The sequence below is a fragment of the Oryctolagus cuniculus genome, chromosome 2, assembly GCF_051225735.1.
Source record: "Oryctolagus cuniculus isolate XC-2025 breed Fujian yellow rabbit chromosome 2, ASM5122573v1, whole genome shotgun sequence".
Classification (NCBI taxonomy): Eukaryota; Metazoa; Chordata; class Mammalia; order Lagomorpha; family Leporidae; genus Oryctolagus; species Oryctolagus cuniculus.
This window is the reverse complement of record NC_142868.1, coordinates 134,202,272-134,224,103: the sequence shown is the minus strand read 5'-3', so window position 1 is coordinate 134,224,103 and position 21,832 is coordinate 134,202,272. Positions and strand designations below refer to the sequence as shown.

Genomic DNA, 21,832 nt, shown 5'->3' with positions numbered 1-21,832 from the left:
GGAGGCTCCCAAATAAATCTGGGAAAAGTGTCCCCAGAGAGTGAAACGTTTTAATCAAAGCATAAAGTTTCACAATGGTAATATACAAGTCTCCTGGAACAAAGTGACTAGCAGGCTTGCAGGACCTGTTTGCAAAGAGGGAGTGTACACTCAGATATTCACACATGCTTGCATCTTTGTGAAAGATGTGCCACTCTGTATCTGCGGTATGGAGCTACCTGTCCTGGCCTCAGGAGCAGGCACCACGCCATCCAGATCTTTGTGCCCCCACTACTTTACACAGGAAGCCTTAGAGATTAAACACTTGTTTTCTATCAACGTGTATTTAGGTGTTGTGACTTTAAAAAGTTAACCTTATGTCCTTTTCTAAGCAATAAAAGCTGTTCCTAATATCTCCGATTACCAATTTTATGTAGAAAGTACTACAAACAGGCTGAAAAATAGGGAGGTCTGCCTGCCTCCTGATTTATACATCCTGGTTACTTCAGCCAAGTCTGCAGTTGACTTGGATCAGTAATCTAACTCCTCCTTGAATGTGAGATTTATGTGAGTGCGATAGAGGGGTTATCTGGCAAGAAACGCCTACCCCAAAACAAAATAAGAAGAAAAAAGAAAAAGGAACCAAGAAAAAAACTTGGTTCCTTTACCTCGGTCGTGCTTTCTTCCTTATTCCTTTTTTTTTAACCAAGATGGGGGCTATAGTGCTCTCTTCTCATTGGCTGGATTTTCCGCAGGTGACGATTCTAGCCCCACCCACCAGCTTCCCACCCCAGGTCCTAATCCTTGGGAGTGTAATTGACAGACGGGCGGGAGTGGGCGGGGCGCCGGATGTGACGTCCCCGGAAGCTCCGAGTGTCATCCGCGAGGAAAGGTGGGGAAGGGTCCCGGGACTGTGGTAGGACAGGGTCTCTGAGCCTGGTCGGACTGCGGAGGGGTGCGGCCGCCGTGAGTGTGGGGCCTGCGGCCTTCTCCTCCCCCGCGTCGCCTGTCCCGCCTGCCACGCAGTGCCGCTGACGGCCCCAGTGCCCGCGGGCTGGCGCCCGACCAGCCAGGCCCAGGGTCCCCCAGCCTACTGCATCCGAAAACCTTGGCTGATTTTGCCCGTGGTTGGCAATGTGGGTTTGAGTGCCTTGGAGAAAAGCGCTGCGAGCAGTTGTCGACCGCTCCCCCTCTACCGTATACGCCCCCTCCGCTCTTTCCTGCTACTTCCTCTCGCCTCCGCTTCCTGGTATCTCCCCTCAGTCCTTACTGGCGGATGCCGCAGGTACTATTTGGGGTGTCGCTCGACCCCGTCGTACCCGGTGTGCCGCTTGCTGGCCTCGGCAGGGCGTCCTGTCGCCAGACAGAAGTGCCTCTCCCGCGAGGTACTGCGGTGCAGCGCGCATCCCGTGCTTTGGGTCACTCTTCGGGGCTGACTAATTAGGCGACCTCGGGAGGTTTTGGATTTGCAGGAGGCTTTATGGCAGATGGAGTGCCTCTGCATCCCCTGGCATTCCCCACAGCTTGTGTGCTATTAATGAGGGCGTTTTAGAGGGGAAGCTTTGTAGACCAAGTGTGACCCGAATATTGACGAGATCTGAAGAGACAAGTGACCTGGAGAACAGCATCTTTGAGGAAGGGCTGGAATAGAAAACAGTAGCAAGACAAACGGAACAAGTGTGAGGCTTTCTGGGCAGGTTGGAATCCTGAATGAGGCAGAGCCTGTGTGGGAGAGGAGTAAGGTAGAAGATAGGAGACACAGGATGGGGCCTCGGGTTCTAAAATGAATTCTATAGCTTGTGTGTGACAGAGCCTGCTGGTTAGGGTGTACTGCAAAGCAATGTACTTCAAATACCCAGATTCCTTTTGGAGACGCTGCAGAGTGTGGATATCTGGTTGGAATTTTAAATGTGATTCCAACAGCAATATCTAGAAAGACTGGGGAGGGAAAACTGACAGATTAGATGGTTTTGTTTTGTGCTCTTTTGTTATTCAAAGAAGGCTTAGTCTTGAATAAATTGTTCTTTTCAAGTTCTAAATTCCTTGCCATGATAATGATGAATTGTTTATAGAATGATTGGAATAATGGTTTAATGATGATTGTGAATGTTCACTCCCAGACCATATTTGTGCTCAAATATGAAAAAGTACACCACAGAAAATGTGAGTTATTCTCCAGTTAAATTAAAATGACCAAACCGGAAACAAGTTAATGATCTTCATGAAAGTTCACTCCAGGTACCCTGCCATCCAGTAGGACAGATGGTAGTGCATAGCCAGAAAGAGAAATAACCAAAAAAATATGGTATTGTCTCTACTCTTATAGTGCTGTAGGCAGGGCCACTAATGACAGAATGAAGGGTGGAACTGAACCCTTTATTGCCTGTTATCGTTACACTCTTTGTACTTTGTAATTATGGCACAGGGTTTATGGGTGTTGAGTCTGCCAGTTCTCATTGTTATCTGGGCTTCTTTGAGAGTCTTGGCCTTCTTGTAGGAAAGAGACCTTAGTTGACAAGTACCACAGCATATAGTTATATTTTTTTTCTTGTTTTCTTCTTTAAGTAGAGATTTGGGAGATGAACACATTGTGTGCTGCACTGCTGGGATCATGGGGGCCATTGAGTTGATGCCATCTGTTTTATTCTTTTCTATCGTAGAACATCTTCGTCCTGATGTCTGACCATGGAGATGTGAGCCTCCCACCCGAAGAGCGGGTGAGGGCTCTCTCCCAGCTGGGGAGTGCAGTGGAGGTGAATGAAGACATCCCACCCCGTCGGTACTTCCGCTCTGGAGTTGAGATTATCCGAATGGCATCCATTTACTCTGAGGAAGGCAACATTGAACATGCCTTCATCCTCTATAACAAGTATATCACGTAAGACACCTACAGTTTCCTTTTCTGCTGACTGATGCCTCCTCACTTACTCTGCTCATAATTGCTAAAACTGGAGAGCTTCACAACATCATCCGTATTAATCATTTTTGCTGGCAGCTCCTACACATTGACTGTCCTTGCCATTCAGAGACATGAGGACTGAAGGTGTTGTTTTCATGACTCAGTGATTTCATGAGTAAGAGACTTGGCTCGTTGGCCTGTGCCCACATGGCCCAGCTGTTAGACAAAAGAGTTGGTGGTAAAACCAGACATGTTATGTATTGAAGAATGATTTTGCTGTCCTTTCTCTATTAAGGCAGCCAATCAGAGGCCAGCAGAGCCAAAATTCCTTGCCTCTACTTATTTTGTAGCAATTGGAGAGATACAGGAAAAAGCTTTTCTTCTTAACCCTTATCATAATCATGCACGTCATCAGATAAATTATTGACCACCTACAATTTGTGTGGCTCATCAGAACGAGACCTTTCTCTTGAGTTGCTTATCATCTTAGGGTAGGTAGCATAAATAGAAGGTTTCAGTCCTGTAACAGGGATCAAAGTCCGAGTGACAATGAATAAAGTGTAATGTAGCAAGCAAATAATGTTAAAGGTCTTACATATCCTTTCTAGTGTTGTTTGTTCAGAATCAGGACCCACAGTTTGTGTGGCTCTTACTAGTTTATAGGATATTTCATCTGCAGAATTTCATTTGGTCTTAACAGTTCTGTGTGCACTGAGTAAGGCACACCATTCCCACTTTCTACATGGGAGGAAACAAGCTCCAGGTTTAGTAATATGCTCATGTTCTGCAGTTTCAAAGGACAAAATCCAGGCTTCATAACTCCTAATTCAGGAGTCATGCTATAACATAAATTATTTTTGTTTTCCATTTGGTAATGTTCTCTGAGTTGAGGATGGTCCTTTGAGATCATCGTCATGAGCCACACTAACTAGTTTTTCATTGTTTTAAGTTACTTTTCTTGATTAACATATACATATGAATCAGAATTCAGAAGGCACAAAAAGTATCAAGTCATGTGCTGCCTATCAGCATTTCGGTCAACAACAGACCACATATACGACACCAGTCCCGTAAGATTCAAATGGAGCTGAAACATTCCTATCGCCCGATGACATCGTGGCTGTCCTAACCTCCTAGTGCAGCGCATTGCTCATGTGTTTGTGGTGATACTGGCATAAATAAACCTGCATTGCCAGTATATAATTATGTACATTTCGTAATACTTGGTCATGATAACAAATGACTATTACTGGTTTATATACTTACTGTATTGCATTTTTTTGGTTTTTTAAATATTTTTATGAGAGAGAAAAAGAAATGGGCAGATTGCAAGAGGAAGCTCCCATCCACTGGTTCACTCCTCTAAATGCTTCTGGCTAAAGCCAGAAACCAGAAACTCAATCTAGATATCCCATGAGGGTTGGCAGGAAACCAATCACTTGATCTAGCACTGCTGACTCCCAGAGTCTGCATTAGCAGGAAGCTGGAGTCAGGAGCCAGAGGCAGGTATCGAACCCAGGTATTATGATATGGGACAAGGGCATCTGAACCACTAGGCTAATCACCTGCACCTGTACTATATTTTTATATACAAAGTATATGGTAAAACAGTACACCTCTGGGCCGGCACTATAGCATATGGGTAAAGCTGCCGCCTACAGTGCTGGCATCCTATATGGGTGCCAGTTCAAGTCCCGGCTGCTCCACTTCCAATCCAGCTCCCTGCTGTAGCCTGGAAAGGCAGTAGAAGATGGCCCAAGTCCTTGGGTCCCTGCACCCACATGGGAGACCTGGAAGAAGTTCCTGGCTCCTGGCTTTGGATCAGCACAACTCTGGCCATTGCAGCCAACTGGGGAGTGAAGCAGAGGATGGAAGACCTCTCTCTCTTTCTCTCTCTGCCTCTGGCTCTCTGTAATTCTGCCTTTCAAATAAATAAATCTTTTAAAGAAATAAAAAACAGTATACCTCCTACATCTGTATTTACCATGTCTCTTGATTATATCAAGAGGCCACATTGAGCAACTGATCCATACCATGTAGATTTGTGTAAGGGTACTTTATGATGTTCACACAACAGTGAAATCACATACTGATACATTTCTTAAAAGATATTATTGGCCGGAACCGTGGCTCACTTGGCTAATCCTCCACCTGTGGCGCTGGCACCCCGGGTTCTAATCCTGGTTGGGGTGCTGGGTACTAGTCCCAGTTGCTCCTCTTCCATTCCAGCTCTCTGCTGTGGCCTGGAAGGACAGTGGAGGATGGCCCAAGTGCTTGGGTCCCTGCACCCGCATGGGAGACTGGGAGGAAGTACCTGGCTCCTGGCTTCGGATCGGCACAGTGCCGATGTAGCGGCCATTTGGGGGGTGAACCAATGGAAGAAGACTTTTCTCTCTGTCTCTCTCTCACTGTCTAAACTCTACCTGTCAAATAAAAAAAAAAAAAGAAAGAAAGAAAGAAAGCCTTCCCCATCTAGGCAGGTGGGCCCCTTATTGCACACTCTGGGGCACAGCATACTGCTTCCTAACATCCATTTGAAAAAAAAAGATATCATTATCATCATGCAATATGTGACTATTTGTAGTGAAAAACCAAGTCTCTTTCCCCTCCTCCCTAGGCAATCACTCTCATTTTCTTACATTTTCTCCCAGGGATGACATATGCTATCAGTTATATCACTTAAAGTGTTTGACCACATATACCTATAGATCAGGATTTCTCAACTTAAGCACAAATTGCTCTTTTTTAAAATATTTATTTATTTATATGAGAGGCAGAGTTGCAGACAATGGAAGAGAGAGAGAGGGGTCTTCCATTTGCTGGTTTACTCCCCAGATGGCTGCAACAGCCAGGGCTGGGCTAAGCGTAAGCCAGAAGCCAAGAACTTCTTCTGGGTCTCCCATGGGGATACAGGAGCCCAAGCACTTGGGCCATCTTCCATTGCTTTCCCAGGCCATTAGCAGAGAGCTGGATCAGAAGAGGAGCAGCCAGGACTTGAACTGGCACCCATATGGGATGCCCCCACCTCAGGCAGAGGCTTAATCTAGTATGTCACGGCGTCGGCCTCATGAATTGCTCTTTTGTTCTGAATAATTGTTTGTTGTAGGAGTTATTCCATGCAATGTAGGATGTTTAGTAGTATCCCTGACTGCCACTAGCTGCCACTAGTACCCTCCCTCCCTGAACTGTGATGACCAACAATATCTCCAGAAGTTACCTAACATTCTCTGAGGTGCAAAATTGCCCCTGGTTGAGAACCAGTGCTCAAAAGAAAGGTACATGTAAGAGCGGACTGCCTAGGATTCATACTGTAATTTTAGAATGTGGAAGAGGGACTGTTACTGTTTCTTTAAAGATTTATTTGCTTGAAAGGGAGAGAGAGAGAGAGAAAGTGAGATATGTTCCATCCACTGGTTCACTTCTCGAATGTCTGCAAGAACTGGATCTAGACCATGCTGAAGCCAGGAACCAGGAACTCGATCCTGGTTTCCCACACGAGTAGCAGAGGCCCACTTGGCCCACTTGGGCCATCTTCTGCTGCCTTTTCACACACATTAGTAAGAAACTGAATCAGAAGCAGACCAGCTAGAATTTGAACCAATGCTCCAGTATGGGATGACACTGTTGCAAGCCACAACTTAACCTGCTACATCACAATTTTTAAGTTTAGAAATATTACCTACTTTCTGAAATATCCTTCAATCCATTAATGCCATCATACCATGTCATGTGATCTTGGTGTTAATAAGGTTTAATATAATTGCATTTCTGCTGCCCCTTGGCATTACAAATTTTTCATTCCTAGACACAAAATCCATTTTCCTAAGTAGTTTCTGCTGTCCTCTTTATATACTGTATGCTAGTAGAAATAGTATTCTTGTATATTTCCAGGTATCTGATAAATCATTTTCTCAGAATGAAATCCAGTGGTACAATTTCTTTGGAGAATTACCAATTGAGAAAGTTCCATAGAATCATGGGATCACCTTACCAGGTATTTTCTGAAGGACCTTCTGGGTCCTTGTTGCCCCACATAGAAAATGTTTCCAGGGTAAGGGCCACATTCATTCAACAAATATATATTGAATACCCCTACTATTTCCTTGACACTCACTCGGTACTGGATACGCAGTGATGAATGAAGTGGTCTTTGCCCGTACGGATTCCTTTCCAGGTATGGGAAAATAAACAGATAAGAAGACAGATATAGTAACAAAGTAAGAAAAATGCTGTGAAAGCTACCAAGAGAGTGCTGTGATGGAGAATAACCAGGGTTGTGTAATTCAGTAGAGTAGTCGGGGTAAGGTCTCTCTGAGAAGGTAAGATTCACTCAGAGACTTGAAGGATGCAGTAGAGCTGGTCATCCAAGAGCATGGGCAGAGCATTTACAATATAGGGGACTGTGTGTGCAGAGGCTCTTAAGTGGGAGAGAACTTAGCATGTTCTGGCCATTGGCCCATCACTGTGTTTGAAGTGTAGCAAGCAAGGAGGGAGAACGTCTCCAGATGAGGGTTGGAGAGGCAGGAGAGGCTGGATCATACAGGGATTTGTAGGCCATGCTGAGGAGCTTGCAGCTGATCTTGGGAGTAATAGCCATAGAAAAGTTTTAAGTGAGCCTGTGACCTACACTGTCTCATCTGTTTAAAAAATAAATCCTGGCTATTGTGTGTTAAATGGCAGCAGGAGTTAAGAGAAGGCAGAGACTAGTGAGGAAATGGAATTGAAGGAGGGAGGCTGAAGGCTTGAGGGGTGGCAGCCCAGAGAGAAGCAGAAGGACTTGGTATTTGGCAGTAAAGTCCCTGGAACATATTGCCATGGTTCAGGAAAGCAGATGGTATTAAAGTTGACCTTGGGTTTCAATCTTAAGCAACTTAAGGTTGTGGTAGTCCATTTAGAGACGTGGGGAGTGTTAGGTCAAAAAGGAGTTGGGTAGGGAGGACAGCCAAGAGTTCAGGTATAGGTTTTTCAACATGTTAAGTTTGAGATACCTATGAGATATTCAAGTAAAGATGTCACTTAGAAGCTTGAGTGACCAGTCTGAGCTCAGAGGAAGATCTAGGCTGGGAACACAAACGAAGACTCCTCAACATACAGATGGTTCTGATACCATGAGAATGGCTGAGACCTAATGAAGAGTTTCTTTCTTTTTTTTTTTAAGATTTATTTATTAAGGCAGAACTACAGATAAGCAGAGGCAGAGAGAGAAAGAAAGACAGATCTTCCATCCACTGGTTCACTCCCCAAATGGCTGCACTGGCTGGAGCTGGGCTAATCCAAAGGCAGGAGCTAGGAGCTTCTTCCAGGTCTCCCACATGGGTACAGGGGCCCAAGGACTTGGGCCATCTTCTACTGCTTTCCCAGGCCATAGCAGAGAGCTGGATCAGAAGTGAAGCAGCTGGGTCTCCAACTGGCATCCATATGGGATGCTGGCACTGAAAGTGGTGGCTTTACCCACTAAGCCAAAGCCCTGGCCCCAGGAGTTTCTTAATCTGAAGTCTAGGAGCCTCACAGGGCTTTACTGGTAGAATTCAGGAGGCTCCATGAACTTGGATGAGAACCTCTCTTTTCTTTATTTAGCTAATCTCTGACTGAAATTTGATGTTTCCTTCAATTTTTTAATATAGGCCTCAAACTACAGTGGTATTAGTAATATTTGTAATTTTTTCACCAGTAGAAATCAAGATATTTTTGTATCACAGTATAACTATTGCTGAGATCACACAATACTTATCACTGCTTCAGAATTAAAATATAAAACTATGAGATTCATGACTAGACCCTGTTACTCAGTGCTTTAATAAATGTGTTGGGGCTGGCATTGTGGTACAGTGATGCTGGCCTCCCATATGGATGCCAGTGGCTGCTCCACTTCCAATCCCGCTCCTTGCTAATGCACCTGGGAAAGCAGCAGATGGCCCAAGTTTCTGGGCCCCTGCCACCTCTGTATAAGACCTGAATGAAGCTGGCTCCTTTCTTTAGTCTGGCCCAGCCCCAGCCATTTGTCAATTTAGGGGGTGAACTAGCAGATGGAAGATTTCTCTCTCTCTCTCTCTCTCTCTATCTCTATCTCTATCTCTCCCTCTCTCTCTCTATAACTCTGCCTTTCAAATAAATAAATCTTTTTTTAAAATGAATGTATTAATAAAGAACACATAGGTCGGCTCCATGGCTCAATAGGCTAATCCTCTTCCTGCGGCGCCGGCACACCATGTTCTAGTCCCGGTCAGGGCACCGGATTCTGTCCCGGTTGCTCCTCTTCCAGGCCAGCTCTCTGCTGTGGCCAGGGAGTGCAGTGGAGGATGGCCCAAGTGCTTGGGCCCTGCACCCCATGGGAGACCAGGAGAAGCACCTGGCTCCTACCTTCGGATCAGCACGGTGTGCCGGCCACAGCGCACCAGCCTCGGCAGCCATTGGAGGGTGAACCAACGGCAAAGGAAGACCTTTCTCTCTGTCTCTCTCTGTCTCTCTCTCTCACTGTCCACTCTGCCTGTCAAAAAAATTAAATAAATAAGTAACACATTAATAAAGGAGCGCATATCACAATTTTTTAATATTTTGAAAGCTACATATAAGGGTACTCTGAAAAGTTTGTGGGAAAATGTAATTAAAAGATTAGTTTATTTCAATGAAAATAATTCTGAAATCCATGCCTAGTTTTTTCATAGTACTCGTTTTTCTTTTTTTTTTTTTTTTTTAAGATTTATTTTATTTATTTGAAAGAATTAGAGAGAGGTAGACAAAGACAGAGTCCGTCCGCTGGTTCACTCCCCAGATGGCCGCAACGGCCAGGGCTGTGCCTATCCAAAGCCAGGAGCCAGGAGCTTCCTCTAGGTCTCCCATGTGGGTGCAGGTGCCCAAGGACTTGGGCCATCTTCTTCTACTTTCCCAGACTACAGCAGAGAGCTGGATCGGAAGAGGAGCAGCCAGGACTAGAACCGGTGCCCACATGGGATGCCAGTGCTTCAGGCCAGAGCTTTAACCCGCTGAGCCACAGTGCTAGCCCCCATAGTACATGTTTTCCATGAAATTTTTAAAACGTTTTTTAAATTATTTATTTATTTGAAAGGGCATAGTGACAAGGGGCAACAGTAAGATCTTCCATTCTGTTGGTTCACTCCCCAAATGCCTGTGACAGCCGGGGCCAGGCCAGGCCAAAGTCAGGAGCCAGGAATTCCATCCAGGTCTCCCACATGGATGGCAGGAACCCAAGTACTTGGGGCACCATTTACTGCCTCCCAGGTATATTCGCAGGAAGCTGGATCAGAAATAGAGTGGAGTAGCCGGGACTCTAACCAGGCCCTCTGATATGGGATGTAAGCATCCCAAGCAACAGCTTAACCCACTATGCTACAATCCCTACCCCTTCTATGAACTTTTCGAAGTTTCATCAGTAAAACTGGACTCCTTTGTAACCCTTTGTACTTTATATTATACCTTTAAAAGAATTTATGAGAAGGGATACATAGGCTTCACCAGATGCTGGAAGAAGCTATGGCATGTCACTGGATGAAGAACCCTTGAAAATGAGACTCTAGAATGAGAAGAGAGGGAGCCTAGGACTGACTCTCTGCTGTGTTTGGTTAGTGGAGAGTGGCTATCAGAGGAGACTTTGCAAGAAGGTTGGAAAGGCAGGAGGAAACCTAGGGAAGAGTGGTGGTAGGGGCCCAAAAGAGGCCAGTGTTTGAAGAAGGAGAGTGTCAGATGAGCAAAGGTAGAAGAGTGGCCTATGGGCTTGGTAACATCATCTCACTGGTGATCTTGGTAACCAATTTCACTAAAAGGATTGAAAAGACACTAGAATGGAGGGGGCAGGAGGGTGAATGAGCAATGAGAGTAGGGGCAGTAAGTATAGACCAGAAGTTAGCAAACTTTTGCTATAAAGGCCAAAGAGTTAACATTTTTGACTGCAGGTCACCTGATCATCACAATTTCTTTGTAGTTTGAGAGCAATCACAGATAGTACGTCAGTGAACAAGTGTGGCTGCTTCTAGTGAAAATTGATTTGCCAAACCAGATGACTACTGGGTTTGGCACACCAGCCATAGTTTGCCAAGTGCTGAAGTAGACAACATTTTGGAGAAGTTTGGATAGAAAGGAAAGTTGAAAAATGGGGAAATAGTTGAAGGGGTTGAGGAGTGTGTGGATATATGAGACTTGTATGTGTATGTACTTTAAGATGGGATATCCTTTGGGTTGGCGTTGTAGTCCAGCAGGTTAGGCCCATGCTTGCAATTCTGGGCTCCCCTAAGGATGCCTGTTCATGTCCTGGCTGTTCTACTTCCCATCCATCTCCCTGCTGATGTGCCTAGGAAAGCAAATGTTTGGGTCCCTGCAAACATGTGGTAGAGCTGGATGAAGCTCCTGGCTCCTGGCTCTGACCTGGCCCAGCCCTGGGTGTTGCAGCCGAACCAGCAGGTGGAATATCTCAGTGTGTTATATGTATGTGTGTCTCACCCTTTCTCTGTAACTCTGCCTTTCAGTAAATAAATCTTAAAAAGATAGGAGATTCTAGGGCATGTCTGCAGAGAAAAAGGGGCCTGTGGAGGAGCTCCGGATGATTCAAAGAAAGACAGTGAGTTTAACTGCAGCAAGAAATTCTGGAGAAGGCAATAGGAAAGAGTATTAAGAGAACGCAGATGCTTATGAAGTTGATTTTTTTACTGTGACTTGGTTTTATTTTGCATGGCATGAATATCAGTGTTAACTGTAAGACTGGTCTGGGGAAATCTGCCCTGAAAAAGTTGTGCCATTTATGGGATCACTCAATGTGATGGACTAGGCCCAGAGGCTCGGTAGGGGTGGGAAGTGGGCTGGGGGCAGATTTAGCAGCTGACTTTGTTAGAATAGGGGTTTAATTTGGGACTTCACTGGGTTGGCTTGACCTGAAACAATAAATATAGGAACCTCCATTTTTCTTGCAGCTGCTTTCAAGACCCTGATTCTGGGCCGGTGCCGCGGCTCACTAGGCTAATCCTCTGCCTACGGCGCCAGCACTCCGTGATCTAGTCCTGGTTGGGGCACCGGATTCTGTCCCGGTTGCTCCTCTTCCAGTCCAGCTCTCTGCTGTGGCCCGGGAAGGCAGTGGAGGATGGCCCAAGTGCTTGGGCCCTGCACCCACATGGGAGACCTGGCTCCTGGCTTTGGATCGGCGCAGCGTGCCGGCCATAGCGGCCATTTTGGGGGTGAACCAACGGAAAGGAAGACCTTTCTCTCTGTCTCTCTCACTGTCTAACTCTGCCTGTCAAAAAAAAAAAAACAAAAAAACAAAAAACCCTGATTCTGATTTGCCAAGCTGACAAGTACAGGAGTTGCAAAGAAGTTCTAGATCAGTGATTCCTAGCCTATTTTCTAACATATTTTACTTGATATATTTCTAGCAGTAACAGCAGCTCACTTTGCTGGTTACTACAACTGAAGAGAAAACAGGGATGGGGGGACATCTACCTCACTCCTTGTCTGCCTCCCCTACTATTGAGAGTCATTGTTTGAGACCTTTTGTGGATACTTTAATTCAGGTTTTAAAGGGCATGTTTGTTCTATTTCCTGGAGCAGTTCTGGCATCTTAATGATCTCAAGCATATTTCCCCCTCACCGGTTTCTCTGCTGTAGGAATGCTTTGCCTTTTGCAGACCCCAGTATAGAAGAAAGAGCTTCAGCATATTAAATCAGTACATATTTTCATGATGAGCACAGACAATAAACCCGGCAGTGGATTCTTTCACAGCTTTTTATGGTCATCAACTAGGCTACACAGATGGGAGTCGCAGAGTAGTCAGGCAACTCCTCCTGCTCTGTGGGCCTCCCGTAACACAGGCCCTCCTGCACATGAACTGGCACCTGTAAATGTCTGCTGGGATGGGAGTTCATAAACCAAGGAAGGCTTCATCTTTGATCATGCTTTGATGATTGGAAAAAATGAGACGAGGATCCTTACTACATCCATGTTATACAATTTCTTCCTGGCTTTTTAAATTAATTGTTTCATACCAAATTTACACTTGTTCATGATAAATATTTTTTAAAGGAAAACACTATGTGGAAGATACTAAGGCGAAAAGAAAAGGCCCACTCACAATAAGTGACTGTTAGGATTCTTGTGGGTACAAGACAGTGTTTCCTTGTGTGTATCCTTAAAGCATGAATGGGTTTATGTGATGAATTCTGTTCTACGACTTGCTTCTTTGTAGTCTCTTTCCCAGAGTAGGACGTACTGAGCTATCTCACCCTTTCTCAGGGCTGTTCCTTCTGCCTGGAATAGTTGTATCCCCAGATCTCCCGGGCCTCACTGTCTTGTAGTTCTTACTCAGATGCCACCTTCTCAGCGATACCTTCCTTAGCTGCCTCTTCTAAAATGCCAGCCCTTCCCGATTACTGACTTTGTTTCTTGTCTGTAAAGGGCAGTCTGTGGGGTGGGGAGGAGTTTTTGACTGTGCTGTTCACTGCCTGACCCCAAAGCAGATGATCAACAAATATTTGTCGAGTGAATCCACAGATGGTTACATGCTTTGCATTTCAGTAGACCAAAATGTAATAATCACCTATGAATGGATATTTAGGTAATTTTTTTCTGTTTTCCCTATTTTTATGAACAATGCTATACTGAATAGTTTTACATGTGTACCTTTGTACTATTGGATGATCTCCTGGGTAAATTCCCTCAGGTAGAATTGTGAATTTAAAAGAAACATATGGGGTATCTTCAAAAAATTCATGGAAAATGTATGTTATCAAAAAACACTGCATGGATTTCAAATTTTTTATGCCAAAATAAGTATCTTTTAACTCCATTTCCATGAACTCTTTGAAGCCCCCCTCATATATTTTAAATTTTAAATTATTGTTTCGCATATTTTCCTTCTGCTAAGAAAAGAAGGCATAATTGATAATCCTGCTAACAGTGTATGAGGACACCCATTTCCTGGCATCCTTGCCTAAACTAGGTTTAATCAACCCGTTTGCCAATCTGATGGGTGAAAATTCCATCTCATCTTAATTTGAGTTGCTTTCAGTATGAGTGAAACTGTATACCATTTTGTATATTTATTCACCTTTTGTGTTCTTTCCTATTCCTCTCTTCTTTTTCAATTGTTCTATTGGTTATTTTGCTTGTGTTTTTCTTTATTTGCTTTGGTACATTTCCTCTCTCTGGGCTGCAACCAGATATACCCCAGAGAACAGTATACATCTGGGCCACTGCTATTCTATGCCTAGAAACTTTCTAGCCCTGGTGTTAGTATCTTCATCTCATTCTTGCTCACATGTTTTGTTGGTTGATAGAAATAGTCATATAAGGCCAGCGCCACGGCTCAATAGGCTAATCCTCCGCCTTGCGGCGCCGGCACACCGGGTTCTAGTTCTGGTTGGGGCGCCGGATTCTGTCCCGGTTGCCCCTCTTCCAGGCCAGCTCTCTGCTATGGCCCGGGAGTGCAGTGGAGGATGGCCCAAGTACTTGGGCCCTGCACCCGCATGGGATACCAGGAGAAGCACCTGGCTCCTGGCTTCGGATCAGCGTGGTGCACCGGCCACAGCACGCTGGCCACAGCGGCCATTGGAGGGTGAACCAACGGCAAAGGAAGACCTTTCTCTCTGTCTCTCTCTCTCTTACTGTCCACTCTGCCTGTCAAAAAGAAAAAAAAGAAATAGTCACATAAGATGGGGCTGGCGTTGGGCCACTCCACTTCCGACCCAGCTCCCTGCTAATGTGCCTGGGAAAGCAGTGGAAAGTGCCCCCCACCAAAAATGGGCCGGCGCCGTGGCTCACTTGGTTAATCCTCCGCCTGTGGCGCCAGCATCCTATATGGGCGCCAGGTTCTAGTCCCGGTTGCTCTTCTTCCAGTCCAGCTCTCTGCTGTAGCCTGGGGAAGGCAGTGAAGGATGGCCCAAGTGCTTGGGCCCCTGCACCCGCATGAGAGACCAGGAGGAAGCACCTGGCTCCTGGCTTCGGATGGATGCAGCGCCAGCCATAGTGGCTATTTGGGGAGTGAACCAATGGAAGGAAGACCTTTCTCTCTCTCTCTCTCTCACTGTCTATAACTCTACCTGTCAAATAAAGGAAAGGAAAGGAAAGGAGAGGAGAGGAGAGGAGAGGAGAGGAGAGGAGAGGAGAGGAGAGGGACCCCAAGTCCTTGGGCTGCTGCCACCTATGTGGGAGCCTGGGAAGAAACTCTTGGCTCCTGGCTTTGTGCTGGGAGTGAACCAGCATATAGAAGATTGATCTCTCTCTCCCTTTCTGTCTCTCCCTCTCTCTCTAACTCTGCCATTCTAATAAATAAATAAATCTTTAAAAAAAATAAAAAAGGTCACACAAGCAGAGAGCAGAGGTTGGCTGTGGGCAGGCACTGTGTTCTGTACTTTATTTTTCTCTGTTTCAGTGTCACTACAACAATATCAGGGAGTACTGGTTTGTCTGTATCTATATCACTTATATACATGAAGAAACTGCAGGGCGGTGAGATTGACTTGCCCAATGTCATGCAGCTAGGAAGTTGTAAAGCCAGGCCTTGAATCCAGGCAGGTGGCTCCACAGTCTGCCCTCCTAACCACTAAGCTCTATTATTCCCAGCCTGAGTAATGGGTTATGTTGTCCATCATGTTTTCAAGAGGGCTTTCTGCCCTATGTCCCCATTCGGAAAATTGAAGTTGCTGAAACAAAGCAAAGGTATTCTTGTACAAGTCTGGGAATCTTCTCTTCACTTATAAACTGGATCTCATTACTTGGTTCAGAGTCAAAGTAACATGAAAAGGTATATGGTAAAATGATTTAACCCCCTCTTGGCTCATCCGGCTCTATTTTTCTACCTTATACTTCTGTTAGTTTTTGTGTATACTTATTCTTTATATACTCATAAGCAGTAAAAGTATATATAAAGGTACTTCAAAAAGATCATGGAAAATTGAATTTAAAGATAAGTTTCAGGGCAGGTGTTTAGCCTAGTGGTTAGGACACCACATCTCATGTTGGAGTGACTGAGTTTGATACCCGGCTCCTTTCCTGACTCTGGTTTCTTGCTGATGAGGATCCGGGAGGCAGCAGTGATGGCTCAAGTGGTTAGGTTCCTGCTACCTACGTGGGAGACCTGGATTGAGTTCCCAGCCCAACCCTGTCCCAGCTGGCATTTAGGGATAGAACCAGTAGATGGAGCTCTCTGTCTGTCTGTCTGTCTTTGCCTTTCAAATAAACAGGTAATAATATATGCTTAATTTGATGCAAAAAAACTTTGAATAGTTTTTTCATTATATTCATTTTCTGTGAACTTCCTGAAGATCCTACATGGGAATGGATTCTAAAATTTTTTTGTACCAAAATAAACTCATGTTTTAAATCCATTTTCCATGAATTGTTTAAGTACCCTGTGTATATACACATATGTGTATATATATACATATACATATATAACCCCCCTTTCTTACACATAAAATAACATGCTGTATATACTTTACACTTTCTTTTTTTCTCTCAGCTCATCCAAAGGTTATAAGCCCTTTTCATTCATCAGATATTTATTGAGAGAGCCTCTTTATACAGACACTGTGCTGGCTTTGGGGGAATATACAAAGAAGCATGAAACAGAACTATTTGGCTGCAGGAAGATTACAGTCTAGTTCTGTGATGAGAACATAAGGTACTTAAAGCGTGGTGTTTGTACAGTGCACTGCTTTCTTAGCTGATTGAAGCTTCAGTGCCAAGCACATTCAGCCTGGCAAAGGTGGTAAATATACACCGTGGTCTGTGGGGCCAAGGTGAGAGAGCTGCTGAAGTCTAAGGCTCCAGAATACAAGAACGAGGTCTCATTTAATCCGAGTGTCTTCTTTCAGACTTTGTGGTTTGAATAAATCAATCTGTACTTGTTTTAAATATAGCCTTCAAGGGAAGAGTTTTATATCTTTTTCATGAACCCAAAGGGAAGATTTTTAGAACCATTTTGATTTTAGAATTCATCTGTGCCTGAGGAGTCTGGTCAAGTTGGATTGAAATGAAATTTTTATGTGCTTAATATAGAACTGGCAGAGGAGGGCTTATCTCTAGAGAGTTTGCTGTGGTGGAGGCGGGGGGAGGAAGATCTTCCTCTTTTTTCCTTAGTGAGGCCGCCTCCTCCATTTATTCCTACCCCATGGGCAGAAAGTGGGAAAGTTAGTTTATTCCAACTACAGTAGAGCCATGGGCAAGCTGCCCTCAATTTATTGGTTTTAGTTCCCAGTTTCTGTGTATTACAACTTAATTCTATTAAAAGTCATCTTTGTTCAGAGACCCTCCCCAGACCCAGACATTGTGGGAGTGTGTGAAGGCAGTGTGGTGGGGTGGTTAAAAAAGTCCTGCTAGTGTTGAAAGCTGAATCTACCACTTTCTTGCTGTGACAAGTTACTGGACTTCTGTTTGTTTCCACTGTCCCTAAGTAAATATCATAAATTTAAGAGGCTTGTAAATTGATTCACTTTAATTTCCCCAAGGACATGAACTAAAAAAAAAAAATCTAGTATCTTATGTTTATTTATACCTAAGCACTTTCCATCAAAGATCATAATGCATGCTACACGTGTAATATATATGTGTTACATACATATAAAACATGTACTATCTGTGTTATTTAAAATTTATTTATTTATTTATTTGAAAAGACAGAGTTACAGAGAGAGGGAGGAGAGAGAGAATGATCTTCTATTCATTAATTCACTCCCCCAAATGGCTGCAATGGCTAGGGCTGGGCCAGGCCAAAGTCAGGAACCTGAAACTCCAGCTGGGTTCAAGCATATGGGTGCAGGGGCTCAAGTACTTGGATCATTTACTGCTGCTTTCCCAGGTACATTAACAAGGAACTAGATCAGAAGCAGAGTAGCCAGGACTTGAACTGGTGCCCATACAGGATGCCAGCGTGGCAGGCAGTAGGTTACCTGGTGCACCACAATGCTGACCCCAGTGTCTGTGCATTTCTATACTTGGTATGATGCAAAAGAATATTCTTCTTTGAAGGACTGTGAATCCCCAAAAATAAAAGCCAAATTTAAAGGCCGTGTTGGGGTTAGGAATAATAATGATTTCCTCTTAGCCTCCTGCACATGCCTGCCAACCTGCTCTCTGAAAAATATTTTGTGATTTAGGTCCTTTCCTTGAAAACCTGTCATGTCACAACAAGAAAAGGAGCTCTTTCTTTGGAAGTACATTTTTGGGCACAGGATAGGCTTTTTCTTTTTTTTTTTTGTTTTGTTTTGTTTTGTTTTGTTTTGGCCATCCTTTTTGCTGTAGGAGTCTGGTGCTTGCGGCCACATGCCTGGTTTGGGAAGAGATGTCTAGGGAATGTGGCTAGGGAACGTGGCCTGCCTGGCTTCTCTCCCTCCCCATTCCTCTGGAAACTCTTAATGCAGTAGCTGCAGGATAAAGGAGGGGCATTGCTGCAGGGTTTGTGGGCATTTGGACATTTTCTTTGCTTCATATCCAATTTGATCTATTCCCTTAGACTCTTTATTGAGAAACTTCCAAAGCATCGAGATTACAAATCGGCTGTCATTCCTGAAAAGAAAGACACGGTAAAGGTGAGTCTGTGTTTTCATTATCACCCATTTAAAAGCTTCAAAGCAGCACAGACTAATGTCAAGTTAAAAGTACAAAAGGTCCTCGTAAAAGTTCATATTATTAAAAAGATGCATGGATTTAAAAAGTTTTTGCATGTAAATAAGCTTAGTTCCCTTTTCCATGAACTTTTTTTTTTTTTTTTTTTTTTGACAGGCAGAGTGGACAGTGGGAGAGAGAGACAGAGAGAAAGGTCTTCCTTTGCCGTTGGTTCACCCTCCAATGGCTGCCGCTGCCGGCACACCGCGCTGATCCGATGGCAGGAGCCAGGTACTTATCCTGGTCTCCCATGGGGTGCAGGGCCCAAGGACTTGGGCCATCCTCCACTGCACTCCCTGGCCACAGCAGAGAGCTGGCCTGGAAGAGGGGCAACTGGGACAGAATCCGGCGCCCCGACCCGGACTAGAACCCCGTGTGCCGGCGCCGACCTCCATGAACTTTTTGAAGTACCCTTGTAGTAGTCTGTGTACTTGAGGATCAAATCTTATGATAGGAGACAAGGCCATTTTGCCAGAACAGCTGTGAAACAGCAAATATGGGACAGTATTGAGTGCTGTGTTTTTTATTCTAAAAATCATTTTTAGAAACATTATTGCCATTGCCAACTTGACTTAAGTCTTCTTTTTGCCTTCTTGCTAACTTAGCTGGCATTGTTCTAACTCTCAGTTTTTCTGTTTTGTACCTCAGAAATTAAAGGAGATTGCATTTCCCAAAGCAGAAGAACTGAAGGCTGAGCTGTTAAAACGATACACCAAAGAATATACAGAATATAATGAGGAAAAGGTCAGTATATAGCATCAAAGAAGAAAATTATTATTTTTTTAGGCTGTGTCCTGGGATTGTAATATATTTCAACAGTGGCATTTTGGGGCAAACGCCAGTAACTTGAGAAAGTAGAAAGACCAGAATTTAGGCTAAGAACTCTAGCACAGATTTAACCTGCTTGTCCAGAGAAGGTGACTGGAGGGACAGAACATCTATTACCTGTCTGCTGTACTCAGAATGAGAACCTCAAGAACATTGAAATATTCTCACCAAAACATAGATTTTTAAATCAAAGAATTTGGGAATTTGTTCACATTTGGGTACACCTGAAGGTGTTTGTAATCACTGAGTTTTCAAGCCATTTCAGGTGGTTCTTTTAAGAAGAGTCCTAAAGCATGTGGGGAAACTCCCAGGGCTCTGCCAGTGGCCCTGTGTCAGATCTGAATGCAAACTGCAGCCACTTCCACATTACTCTATTACTCTCTAGCTGTCTGCTGGGCATTGTTCTAAATTTTTTTTTTTTTTTAAGATTTATTTGTTTATTTTTTGAAAGGCAGAGTTACAGAGAGGCAGAGGCAGAGAGAGAGAAAGGTCTTCCATTGGGTGGTTCACTCCCCAAATGGCCACAACGGCCAGAGCTATGCCGATCCAAAGCCAGGAGCCAGGAGCACCTTCCAGGTCTCTCTCGTGGGTGCAGGGAGCCAAGGACTTGGGCCATCTTCTACTGCTTTCCCAGGCCATAGCAGAGAGCTATATCAGAAATGGAGCATGCCATAAGGGATGCTCATAAGGCACTGCAGGCAGCAGCTTTACCCGCTATGCCACAGCGGCAGCCTCTGTTCTCAATTCTGATGTGGAAAATAGCAGAAGAGTGATAAGGCATATAGTTTCTGTTTTGTTTTAAAGATCTATTATTTACTTTTTTGAAAAGCAGAGTGACAGAGATCTTCCCTCTACTGGTTCACTCCCCAAATACCTGCAACAGCCAGGGCTAGGCTTGACAAAAGCCAGGAGCCAAGAATTCCATTCCATTCAGGTCTCCCATGTGGATGACATGAACTTAAGCACTGGGGCCATCATCATTACCTGCCAGGCACATTAGCAGGAAGCTGGGTCAGAAGTGTGGAGCAGCCAGAACTCAAACCAGGTACTCTTAAGATGGGATGCAGGTGTCCAAAACAGTAACTTCACTCACTGTTCCATGCCCCCTACCCTGAGGCATGTATTTCTAAGGCACAGAGTAAGAGAAAACTTCAAGGAAGGAGGGCATTCTAGATGCTCTTCAGCTTACGATGGGGTTGTGTTTTGACAAACTCATTGTAAGTTGAAAATATCATAAGCTGAAAATGCATTTAATATACCTAACCTACCAAAGAACATAGCTTAGCAACAGAGTCCATTGTAGAGTATTTACTGTTACCCATGTGATGGTAGGGCTGACTGGGACCTGCAGCTGCTGCTACTGCCCAGCATCACAAAAGAAAATCATGCCACACACTGCTAACCTGAGAAAAGCTCACAACTCATCAAAGTATGTTTTCTCCTGAATGTGTATCACTTTTACACCATTGTGAAGTCATAAAATCTTAAGTCCAGCTACTGTTAACTCAGTGATTGTCTGTACCTAGTATTTCTTGTTAAAGTGTCACTCTGTGTTGAACTGATCACTAGAAAAAACTTCATTTGCCGTTAAAATTCACTAAAGGCCCTCAAGACAGCAGGTAAAAATTTGGATTTGATTCTATTTTATAGTCCTCCCCAGGATACAGAATATATACATGGCACAATTGGAGAGTAAAACTATGCGTGATAGAGGTAAGGGATACAGAAAATAAATTGCATTGAGATCAGTAAAGAAGAAAATTGGTAGAGTCATGGGAAGACACTAAAAGGGTTGAGACTTTAACTGTCCTGAAGATAGGTGCGCAGTAGCTGGATAGAAAGGAGTGGTGACTAGATCCCATGGCTAACGATGTCCTGGGGGGGCAGGAATTCTGTGTTGGGAAATCAGACTGGGGCAGAAGTACATTTTAGAAGTCCCCCTGCTGAAAAACCTTGTTGCTCCTGAGGTGTGAAGTCATTTGAGGTGTAAAGTCACCTGAGGTGTGAAGTGTTAGCCTAAATATTTTTCTTCCTTTGTAGAAGAAGGAAGCAGAGGAATTTGCCCGGAATATGGCCATCCAGCAAGAGCTGGAAAAGGAGAGACAGAGGGTAGCACAACAGAAGCAGCAACAACTGGAACAGGAACAGTTCCATGCCTTTGAGGAGATGATCCGGAACCAGGAGCTGGAAAAAGAACGACTGAAAATCGTACAGGAGTTTGGGAAGGTGGATCCTGGCTTAGGGGGTCCGCTGGTGCCTGACTTGGAAGGGCCTCCTGTACCTGTGTTCCCCACCTCACCTGTCTCACCCACGCCACCTTCAGACTGTAACACTGCTGTAAGGCCAACTAAGCCACCTGTGGTGGACCGGTCCTTGAAGCCTGGAGCACTGAGCAACTCAGAAAGTAGTGAGTTTTCCATTTGCTGGTTTCCTCTTCCATCTCTTTTGCAGCAGAGAATCATTTTGGGGGGTTCAGGCTAAGAGTACCTTAATGATTTTTAGGCTTAGGTCACAGAAACCCA

At 44.4% G+C, this 21,832-nt stretch overlaps 1 protein-coding gene across 6 annotated transcripts in view; it reads left to right on the top strand.

Annotated features, from left to right (window-relative positions):
* Positions 1–21,832, top strand: part of STAMBP (STAM binding protein) — a 48,697-nt gene that overhangs the window by 6,625 nt on the left and 20,240 nt on the right. The window contains exons 1-6 of one of the 6 annotated variants that reach the window (XM_070068912.2): positions 819–871; positions 2,640–2,857; positions 6,770–6,872; positions 18,331–18,406; positions 19,131–19,226; positions 21,351–21,717. In XM_070068912.2, coding sequence (XP_069925013.2) covers positions 21,381–21,717 — 337 coding nt within the window. In that variant the 5' untranslated portion in view covers positions 819–871; positions 2,640–2,857; positions 6,770–6,872; ... (1 more) ...; positions 19,131–19,226; positions 21,351–21,380. Of the gene's footprint in view, positions 1–818; positions 1,365–2,639; positions 2,858–6,769; positions 6,873–18,330; positions 18,407–19,130; positions 19,227–21,350; positions 21,718–21,832 lie in introns of those variants that run through there. The other 5 variants (XM_070068914.2, XM_008254233.5, XM_002709738.6 and 2 more) reach the window with 5 other exon arrangements.